Source organism: Cibotium barometz, chromosome 54 (assembly GCF_041138505.1).
Source record: "Cibotium barometz isolate CiBa-2024 chromosome 54, ASM4113850v1, whole genome shotgun sequence".
Taxonomy (NCBI): domain Eukaryota; kingdom Viridiplantae; phylum Streptophyta; class Polypodiopsida; order Cyatheales; family Cibotiaceae; genus Cibotium; species Cibotium barometz.
In genome coordinates, this window is record NC_141099.1 from 3,318,629 (window position 1) to 3,329,529 (window position 10,901).

The 10,901-nt window shown below is 41.8% G+C and overlaps 1 protein-coding gene across 1 annotated transcript; it reads left to right on the forward strand.

Moving 5' to 3' along the window:
• The first annotated feature begins 745 nt into the window (after positions 1-745).
• Positions 746-5,156, forward strand: LOC147607773 (kinesin-like protein KIN-14U). The gene is made up of 10 exons (XM_086789633.1): positions 746-1,737; positions 1,833-1,916; positions 2,273-2,437; positions 2,513-2,619; positions 2,857-3,038; positions 3,149-3,310; positions 3,403-3,618; positions 3,735-3,772; positions 3,957-4,084; positions 4,306-5,156. The coding sequence occupies exons 1-10, from the start codon at positions 1,476-1,478 to the stop codon at positions 5,047-5,049; spliced, it is 2,088 nt and encodes a 695-aa protein (XP_086645759.1). The 5' UTR covers positions 746-1,475; the 3' UTR covers positions 5,050-5,156.
• The last annotated feature ends 5,745 nt before the right edge of the window (positions 5,157-10,901 follow it).

Below are 10,901 nucleotides of genomic sequence, written 5' to 3' on the forward strand. Positions count from 1 at the left end.
TATTGTGTCATGGCTCTTATAGCCCTTTTCGAGATTGTGGGTGTTGTCATCAACACTTAAGTTGCTTTTATACATATGCTTTCTTTTGGGAAAAGGATGGTTACAACCAAGGACGATTTTTGATGGGTTGGGTCATCCCTTCAAAATGATAAGATTAGTAGAAATAATACCCATTTTTCACATTTTACCTTATTTTTTTACTGCCACTCAAAGTAAGGGTATTTTTGAGCCAAAATATGATGCCCATCAAAAAGCAACCTTGGTTACAACCTTCTCATGGAGGACCAATCTTGGCCTCCAACCGTGGTGTACGTGTAGAGAAGACTAGACCGGGGCTTGCTGAGATGAGTCAGGACATGTGAACGCCTACTAGCCTATGACTTGTACATAAGTGAATCGTATGGTATTATGTATTTATTCAACATACACAGGTTTATGCAGGTCCTTTTTTTTTTTTTTTGCTCAGGCGTACAGATTCTATTGTGGTGGTTCCAGGAAAAAAACCCAATAAAAACAAGTACTATCTTGGTGGAAAGCCTGTAAAAAATCAAGGATCTACCTCCTGCCACACCGCCAATTTCTTCTCTCTCACGTTGGTCCACCTCTTTCTCTCTCTCTCTCTCTCTCTCTCTCTCTCTCTCTAGGCTGTCGACGCTGGCCTACCATGATCGATTCAGTGTGCACCTCCCCCCCTCCTCTCTCTCTCGACTCTCTCTAAAGCATCATTGCGCGGCTTGTCCCCATCGTTATGGTGCGTGCAAGCACAAACAAGCGGAGCTGGGGCCTGCAGAGCCGGATCGCTTTCCTCGTTTGTGTGTGATCCATCATCCCACTGTCCATACCAAGCGAATGTCTTTCTGATCATTTGGGGGCCCGAGGACACACCTAGTTAGGACATAATAGTGAAGGGATCGCCATCGCGCCCCAATACGCCTTAAACAGACCTTTTACCTTAGCAGTAGAGTTGCCATAGCAGACCTTTTACCTTAGCAGTAGAGTTGCCCTAGCGTGCGCACGACCTAAGTCTTAGAGTATAGATTGAAACAAAGGCTCGCGCCTGCAAGCGCATCTTCAGCCAGCAGAGGGCCCGGGGCGCGGTCGGGGGGGGGGATTGTTCACCGTTACAAGGTAGCCGCGCTTTTACATTTAAGCCTAGGCTGATGATGGGAGCTGAGGCAGGGGAGACGTGCGAAGTTGTTGCTGGGTTCTCTAAAGAACGAAAATCTTAAGGACCCATCTTTGACCACCCTTCTTCTGAAGCCAGCCTTCCTCCACCTTACCTCTCAGCCATGGCGGCAATGCAGATACCGCTCTCTTCACCTTAGACAAAAACATCATACAGTATTTTGCTTGCTAGCGTCATTTCTCCACTTAGACTCTCGATTCTGCACGATTTTTGGCTTTCCCGAAGCTCTTTTTTTTGGGAGCTGATTTTTGGGTTTCCCGCATAAGAGAACTTTTTCTTCGGGGCACTAATGCTGCTGCCCAAAGAGGAGCCGAAGCTTGATGGGCCTCTCGAGCTGCCCAAATCGCTGCAGAATTTGCGAAAATCCATACAGTCTTTGCTGGGATCCAAGCAAGATCTTACCTTCCGATGGGCGGAATCTGTCCGCTTCATCATCGAGGATCTGTCCGGTCCGTGTGAGCCGTGTGATTCGTCCTCTGATACCAATCCTCTTGAGCCCATCAGCGAGCAGGACTGGGAAAACACAGAACAAGACATTTGCAGACTCGAAGGTAAAGATGTATGTGGGGGAGAGAGAGAGAGAGAGCGAGAGAGAGCTTATTTTTCCATCAACTTCAATAGCACATGCATGATTCGCCTCTCTCAGGTGAACTTGCCAAGCTCAGGGCCCTTCTGAAGGAGGAAGAGTCCACCAGAAGCCATTTGCTCGACAAATACCTTGATCTAAAAGGTAACTTGGTTTACTCTTGTATGCTAAGAGATCCCTGTCCTTCTCGTCATGGATGTCCTCTTCACAATGGCCAAATGCAGTTGTGTTTTTTGTACGTGTCAACATGGATTCAGCAAGGGAGTCTCCATCTATGGCATGCAAGCTTTTACCCCTCACATTTTGGTGGGTGGGGGCAAGCGAGTAAACGTTCTTAACATACCATGTTTTGGCAAGAGATTCCCCATCTATGGCCTGCAAGTTTACTCCCTGCATGGGCATGTGTCATAACTCTTTAACATGTGATTCTACATAGCCCATCATCACATACAAGCTCATGCTGTACAATTTGTCCTAAAATATTGGGCATGCAAATGCAGGTCATGTGCGGGTCTTCTGCAGAGTAAGACCTCTTCTCAACAAGGAGCAGCACTCTCGAGCAGTTCCCGTGGTCATGCCAGCCCTCAACAAGCTTCTCATCGTGGCATCGGGAAAGAGGAAGGCATTCCAGCTAGACAAGGTCTTCCTGCCTGCATCATCTCAAGGTACCAGCCATCACTTTGTCCTGTTGTATGCTTCTATGGATTTTGCATCATGCTGAAGCCATGCATGTGCAACAGATGACGTTTTTGCTGAGGTTGGGCCTCTAGTGAGATCGGCTCTTGATGGCCATAATGTCTGTGTTTTTGCTTATGGACAAACTGGGGCAGGCAAAACCTTTACGATGGTAAGCTGTTGTATGGTGGCCCTTGAAAAAACACTTACCAATTTATGAGGAAGTCACGATCCAAAGGAAGAATCCATAGCTCACATGGAGTATGGTGTTATGATTTTGATGTACGGGATTATAGGACAAATTTGACTAACTAGATTAATGTCATAAACTGGTTTCTTACCAGCCCAACTTGTGAGAGACCATGAGTTGATGAGATTTACGATATCTAATCTCATTCTGATCTTGCAGGAAGGCACAAAGGAATTCCCAGGCATAGTGCCCAGGACTTTGCAACTTCTGTTCCACCAGGCTTCCCTTGATAGCAGCAAGAGTTACCTTTTCACCTTCAGCATGCTAGAGCTCTACATGGGCTCCTTGAGAGATTTACTTGTGCCATCTCCCCGGCGCATTACAGATCCCTCACCCAAATGGTGCCTACCTGCATCAATTCATTTGTTTATTATTTGCTTTGGACTCATTCAACTTTTGTAGCTCTACGGGTTAATTGCTGACCTTCAATTTATGCATGGGTGAAATATAGCCTCTCAATCCAGATGGATGTTAAGGGGCAGGTAGAAGTTGAGAACCTATCAGAATTTGTTGTCAAAGATGCAAACCAGGCCAGCCAACTTTATCGGATAGGAAGCCGGGCACGCTCTACTGCATGCACAAACTCTAATGAGGTTTCCAGTAGGTCACACTGGTAAACACATCATTTGACTCAAACTCAAGCTATTGTAATGCTCTGTTGGATTGCCCAGCATGATCATCATGAATGCATAACCTTTCTTGCAGCCTCATCCGGGTTACAATGACTTCTTCTGGGCAGTCAGGTGAGCATCCACTTTTGAGTAAGCTGTGGCTTATTGACCTGGGAGGAAGTGAACGGTTGCTCAAGACAGATGCAAAGGGTCAAATTCTTGAGGAGGGGAAAGCCATAAATCTCTCTCTCTCAGCTCTAGGTGATGTGATCAGTGCTTTGCAAAAAAGACAACGACATATTCCTTACAGGCACGTGTTGTCTTGTCTCCTTTTATTTGAAGTTGAATACATTTGCAGGTGCTAATTGGTACATATTATCCCCATGGAGTGGACGCTAATATTTTTCAAAAATGTTTTGGTTGCAGAAACAGCAAGCTCACCCAGATCCTTAGAGACTCTTTAGGTGAGTGCGCATCATCAGCAATGTTACTGCTTGAGAGTTAGGCTGGTTACATATCATTTCTCATGCATGCGAAAGGAATACCCTGCCATGCAGTCTTTTTGGGGGGAGGTGGGGTTAGGCAGGCTCCCCAGTGTATAACCAGCCTAGGTGATAAATGTATGTGTCAATACCTGTTATTTTTCAGGTGAGGATGGCAAGACTGTGATGCTAGTTCATGTGAGTCCAAGAGAAGAAGACGTTGGAGAAACTATTTGCTCTTTGGGCTTTGCAACACGAGCAAGGGGCATTCATCTAGGGAAAGAACTCTCTCTGGTAAGAACCATGTTACTACCACAAATCTCCATATCATGAAAACATGACATGTGATTGATGGCCCATAATTTCTATCATGAAGACATGATTTGATCAGTGGGCCATCACTTCTACGATGAAGACATTGTATGCTCTGGATTAGAGGCCCAAGTTTGCTTAAGAATGAAGCCTAGGAATACATCATGATACTCAAAGGTGTGTTTCCTTGACTGTACATGTAGCACGAGAAAGAGGAAAGAGCTCAGGTGATGGAAGACATGGGGAAACAGCTAGAGGAGCATGAGAGCAACTGCGAATACCTGCGGGACAAAATCCAAGAGCTGGAGTTCCTTTGCAGGAAGAAAAAGGAGATGCTAGTGTACAACGACAAGCATGAAGCCAACCATCTGAAGGATTTTGTGTTACCGCCAGCGACAATCCCTGAAAGGAAATTGGAGAAAAGGGACATCAATGCAGCTGGCTGGGCCAAGGTTATTGGCAGGCCGAGGTTCATGACAGCCACCACAAGCAGCCGCTTAAAAGAGAGGTTTGAAGCAAGCAATGCAGGCGTAGGTGGCACAGGGAAGGGTGAGAAAGCTGTCCAACCTCAAAGGAGGCTTTCCTCTGGGTGCATTAAGAGGAGGGCAGCCAAGGTTTCTCCATTGGATACAAACCTTTCTTCAGAACAAGGACTGGTGGCTGATCACAAGCTTACTTATACTCAACATGTAGGGATTGAAGCTAAGCTGATTCAACAGATTGCAGGGTTGAAGTCCCTTAGCATTACTCCTACCAGCGAAGTGATTTATGCCATAGAAAATGAGTTGAACCCACAGAACCCCTTAAGAAGACACCAAGAACAGCTAAACCGTAGGAGCAGCAACGCACATGAGCATGCCAAGAAGGCAACCAGATCACCTGCAGTCAATAGGAGGCGACTTACAGTGGAATGCACAGGCCAGATTATCATCAACAGAATGTTTTGATGCTCTTTTTTGACAGATCTGAGCCTTCTTTTTTGTTTTTCCTGGATGATTCTCCTCCTTAATGATTTGATCTCTGTAAATAAAGCAAAGAAGCTTTTTATGTACGAAGAATACGTAGGATTTGCGCCGCAGCAAGTAATTGCTATCTGTTTGTGACGATTTGAAGTTTGAATTACAGTTTTTGAATTTGTATGTGTGTGTGTGTGTGTGTTTTAGTGAGAGAATTTTCTCCACCTGGATATACACAGCCAGAACCCACAACTTTTTTTTTTAAAAAGCCCGACAAAAAGGAAAAGAAATAAGAGAAACTCCATGTGTGTAACGACAAATCCCGTGAAAGTTGCTTCCGTACCATGATTAGAAGGCCCTGAAAAAAAAATTATATTTTAGCCTCTTCCTTCTTCAACTTTTTGGAAGCTATAGTTCTCAAGGGACCAATCACCACAAGGGGTTCTCAAACGGCCACTCTAGAAGGTCGCTTTTGGACAGCCAATCACTTCTACACCAAAATAACATAATTAAACACCATTCCCAATAAAACTGGGTAGATCACCTAATAAGATTCCCTTGAATTGATTTATTATGCCAAAGAAGGTACACTTAAAATAGATGTTAAATAAATGAATAAATATATATTGCTATTTACAATTTGCAAAAGATTATAATAATCGTAAGTTAAATTTTTTTGGTTACTTATTGGTCACCCCATAGATTTGTCTTTTTATTTCGTAGTTATGTTTTATGAAAAACATGTTTTAAACTCTTAGATCAATTGCATTACGAATCCAAATAACATCGCACTAGCAAATTGCAAAGTGCATATTTTTTAAATTTCATGTAAGTGCTAGTAAAATCCAATAAAAATATTAGTTAATCTCTTTGTGTCTAAGATGGAAATTGTGCATGGTTCTAATTCTCTCTCTCAATGAAGTAGCAACTTCATTAGTTAGAATCAGGTGTTATGGTCATGGGCTTAAGAAACATGAGTCACTATTGTATCTTTTTGACATTTGATCATTTAGAGCCTTTGGCAATTGTACTTTGGTTTATGGAAGGCTATTTCCATCCTCTTGGTGAGAGATTAACTCACTTAAGCATGATGGTTTTTGTATGAGATTATCTCTTTAATACATGTATTAATTCATGGTGATTTTTCATATCTTAGCTTCTTAATTTTGCATTAGTGATTTTTCACTACTTTTGGTATTAGAGCGTTAATCTTGATCATGGGAATTTTGATACTAATATGTCAAGAGATTTGTAAGAAAATGGAGATATTTATGTGTGATTTTGGGTATTTTCTTGATTTCTTGCATTTTCTTGGTATTGATGGGGGAGATGGTAGAATTGTCATCTCATCAATTTTCCAAGGTTTTGGAGCATTTCTCTCTCTCTCTCTCTCTCTCTCTCTCTCTCTCTCTCACACACACACACACACACACACACACACTTATACTCTTCTTCTCTTCCTCTCTCATCCTCTCTCTCTCTCTCTCTCTCCCTCTCCATCTACCTCTATCCTCCTCCTCTTCTTCTTCTCTTTCTTCTTTGTCACTCTCCCTTCTCCTATCTCCTCTTTGTCTCTTTCTATTTATGTGTATGTTTCTCTCTCTCTCTCCCCTTCTCCTTACACTATCCTCATCCTCATCATTGTCATTATCTTCTTCTTCTTCTTCTTCTTCTTCTCTCTCTCTCTCTCTCTCTTCCTTAAACTATCTCTCCCTCTTGTCTCCTCTCTCTTCTCCACTCTCTATCTCTCCCTCTTACTAATTATCTATGTAAATACCAAAATCTTCTTAGAGTGCTTCTTGTTAAGTTTGTAGCAATGTGATGAGCTATGGTGGATCAAATGCTAGAATCAACATCATTAACAAAGAGATTAGATGATAATTAAGATGTGATTAGTGAGCAATTAACTGATAGCTTAATGTAAGCATGGATAATCAAAAACCAATAAATTCTCATTAGGCCAATGCCTCAATTTATAGAGTTTACATCCAAGCATCTAATCCCACTGATTTCTACTTGATTCACTCCACCTCTTTTGCTTGATTCTCTCCACCTCTCCCAGAATATCTCCACATCTTCTAAATCTCCTCATGTTACCCTTTATTCTCTCCTAGTTGATACTTCTCACTTTTTATAGATTCTCTTTTACAACCTCTTTCCAAGGGCTTGTTCTCGCACACACCCTATTCACTTGTATATTTCAACACTTCCCCTCAAGTGAATAATCCTAGTACACATGGATCCTATACCAAGTTTCCCTTTTACTTGATAGTCCGCGACCAGTGCCTTAAGTCCCTAAACTCATAGTCCTTGACACTCTCTCTCTCTCTATGTGTCCAAGGCTACTACAAGTACCCGTGACCTTGACTAAAGTGCTCACACATACATCTACCACATGGCCTACATCTTCGGTGGCTCAGAGGTGGTTTTACTCTGTTGGGGTAGGTTACATTGGGTTGTGGGGTTTCTCTCTCTCTCTCTCTCTCTCTCTCTCTCTCTCTCTCTCTCTCTCTCTCTCTCTCTCTCTCTCTTAGAAAAGATGATCTCACTCCACTTCCTTAGAAGCCTCCATGAAGTTTGTCGATGTTGTTCCTTCTCCACTGGGTTTGCTGTAGCAGTCTCTTGCCATGTGTCCTGGCTTTCCATAGTTGTGGCAAGTGAAGGTCCTTCATCCTACTCTGCCTCTTCCTCGTCCTCGTCCTCGTCCTCGAGAGAATCCTCCTCGGGTGAAGAATGCTTTTTCTTCTCCTGCTGTTGAGTCCAGCCATTTCTTCTCTTTGCCTCTAGTCTCTTGCTCTAGTAGAGCTCCTTTTATCTCGTGTAGCTTCAATTCAGGTACATTCTTTAGTGTTGCTACAATGTTTTCATATTCACCTTTGTCCACACTCTTCAGAAGCATTGCTAGTGCCTCATCATCTTCTACCTTTTTGCCAATAGCTGCCAGTTGTTGCTTAATGCTTTTATATCTGTTCAAGTGTGTGATTAAAGGTTCACTTTCCTTCATATCCAATTTGCAGAATTGCATTAACAGATTTATCTTTGAATTTTTAGCTTGTGTGCCAAATAATTCATTGAGTTCATCCCATGCATCTTTTGCTCATTGTATCCCTGTGATGTGATGAATGATTTCATCATTTAAACTGAGTGCGATAAGTCCCAATGCTTTTTTATTCCTGCTCTTCTACTCATTTTTTCCTCTCACCTCTGGGCATTCATCTCTTCCCTCAACTAACCCCACAGATTTTTCCTCATGAGCAGATACATGGTTTTTGTCTGCCATGTGTAAAACTACTCCCCATTAAATTTGGCTATCTCTTGTGCCGTACTCATGATGATGTGAAGGGGGTCTTACCTCTTGATCCAATTTCAAGATTCAAGGGCAGTGTCTATCCTTTTACAACTCAATCTGGTGTTTAGGTGATGATTACAACAGATTTATCAGCATAAAATCACCAGAAATTACATTAAACCAAGGTAAACAAATCTGTACGGAATGGTTGGAGTATTAAACCATCTCTGAATTGCAATCTGAAGCTATAGGGATCTGTATCAGATACCCAATGGTTAATTTGAAGCCTCGATTGCACCAAAATATAGTGATTAGTACTGATTAATCACTGATTAACAAATTAATTCTTTGTTTTGTGTGCAAAAATAGAGTATGCGGGGAGTCTAGATCTGAGGCCTTACAGTTCAAATGAGCTCAAATCCTTTCAAGGCCATCAATAGCAATTAGTGTAGTAGAGGATTAAGCCAAGAAACACAAGATTTGACCAAACATTGAATGCTTAATCTTTGTTTTACCAAAGTCACCTGCAGATTTGATGAAGAGCTTGGATCTCACTTTAGACTTGATCAAATCAAAATTTACCTTCACCAGCTTGTAGAGCACCCTTGAAAACCCCTAGGGCCAAGAGGAATTAGATCCATTTCATCTGCTAAAGAAGAAATCTCAGTTTTGCTTTAGAAGAGAGATGCCTGCAAAATCGCAAAAAACTGCAGCTGTAGAAGGCGGTTTGGCGCGCCGATTAGATGGGCTGAATTGTGGGGAGTATAGCTATGTTTGGCTAGAAGCATTTCCCCTAATGTTTCTCCTGGAGGGAGATCAAGCCCCTCCACTGGCTGGGGGTGCAGAGACTACTTGAAAAAGAGGTTAAAAATTCTAATTATCTACTAATCCTAATTAGCCAAGTGATTAGTAAGATAATAAGCTCATAAAATCGATGGATTCTAGGCTAGGCTCTGATACCATGTTAAATTTGCAGCAATGTGATGAGCTATGGTGGATCAAATGCTAGAATCAACATCATTAACAAAGAGATTAGATGATAATTAAGATGTAATTAGTGAGCAATTAAGATGTGATTAGTGAGCAATTAAGATGTAATTAGTGAGCAATTAAGATGTGATTAGTGAGTAATTAAGATGTGATCAGTGAGCAATTAACTGATAGCTTAATGTAGGCATGGATAATAAAAAACCAGCAAATTCTCATTAGGCCAATGCCTCAATTTATAGAGTTTACATCCAAGCATCTAATCCCACTGATTTCTCCTTGATTCACTCCACCTCTTTTGCTTGATTCTCTCTGCCTCTCCCAGAATATCTCCACACCTCCTAAATCTCCTCATGCTACCCTTTATTCTCTCCCAATAGATACTTCTCACCTTTTCACAGCTTCTCTCACATTTACAGATTCTCTTTTACAGCCTCTTGCCAAGGGCTTGTTCCTGCACACACCCTATTCACTTGTATATTTAAACACTTCTATCCTCATCTCTCTCTCTCTCTCTCTCTCTCTCTCTCTCTCTCACACACACACACACACACTCACACACACACACACACACACACACACACACACACACACTCATTGTCATTACAAACACAAAACCCTTTTTAGAGTTTTTCCATCACAAAGAGGATATTAGCAAACCATTAAGAGAGAAAAAGAGAGGCCAACATTTAGTGTTGATTGCATGTTCTACAATTTGATATTAAGTATTGAATGCGAGAAGAATATAGTGAGAGAGAGAGAGAGAGAGAGAGAGAGAGAGAGAGAGAGAGAGTGGCTGGCAAAAAATTAAAGAGGGGGATGGTGTGTGGGCGGAAGAGAGAGAAAGTGACTAGAGAGGGAGAGAGAGTGACTGGGTGGCAGAGAGAAAACAGATGGGCAAGATATTTTTAGAGAGAGAGAGAGAGAGAGAGAGAGAGAGAGAGAGAGCGAGAGTAGCAGAAAATTAGAGGAGGTGGGTTGGGGAGGATGGAAGGAGAGAGAGAGAGAGAGAGAGAGAGAGAGAGATTAGAGGAGGTGGGTTGGGGAGGATGGAAGGAGAGAGAGAGAGAGAGAGAGAGAGAGAGAGAATTCTCGCCCCACCCCCAAACTAGCGAGCTCGCCCAATAGAGGTTAGAAGATGATTTTTTTAACAAAATATTTTTTAAAATTATCTTTTTTTTTCCCAGCCCTATCTCTAAGTGGCAAGCTTTCCACTTGTGGGCTGGGGAAGGGAAAAATATTTGTTTTTTATTTTTAAAAGTTAATTGTTTTTTTAAATTTCCCTCCTTCACTCGCCAAGGAGCTTACAACTTAGGGAGTAGGGGAAGCAAAATCTTAAAAAAAGTAATTAGAAAAAATCCCACTTAGAGGGTGGGAGAGGGAAATTTTTCTCTTAGAAAATTTTAAATTTTAAAAATATATTTTTCTTTCTCCACCCACCCGCAAGGGACAATTTTCTTCGATCTTTTTTTTTAATAAAAAAATTTTTTTAAAAAAGATTTTTACTTTTTTTCTAAATTTTTTAACTATTTCCCCCTCTCCCTATCCCCCAAGTGATAGCGAGCTC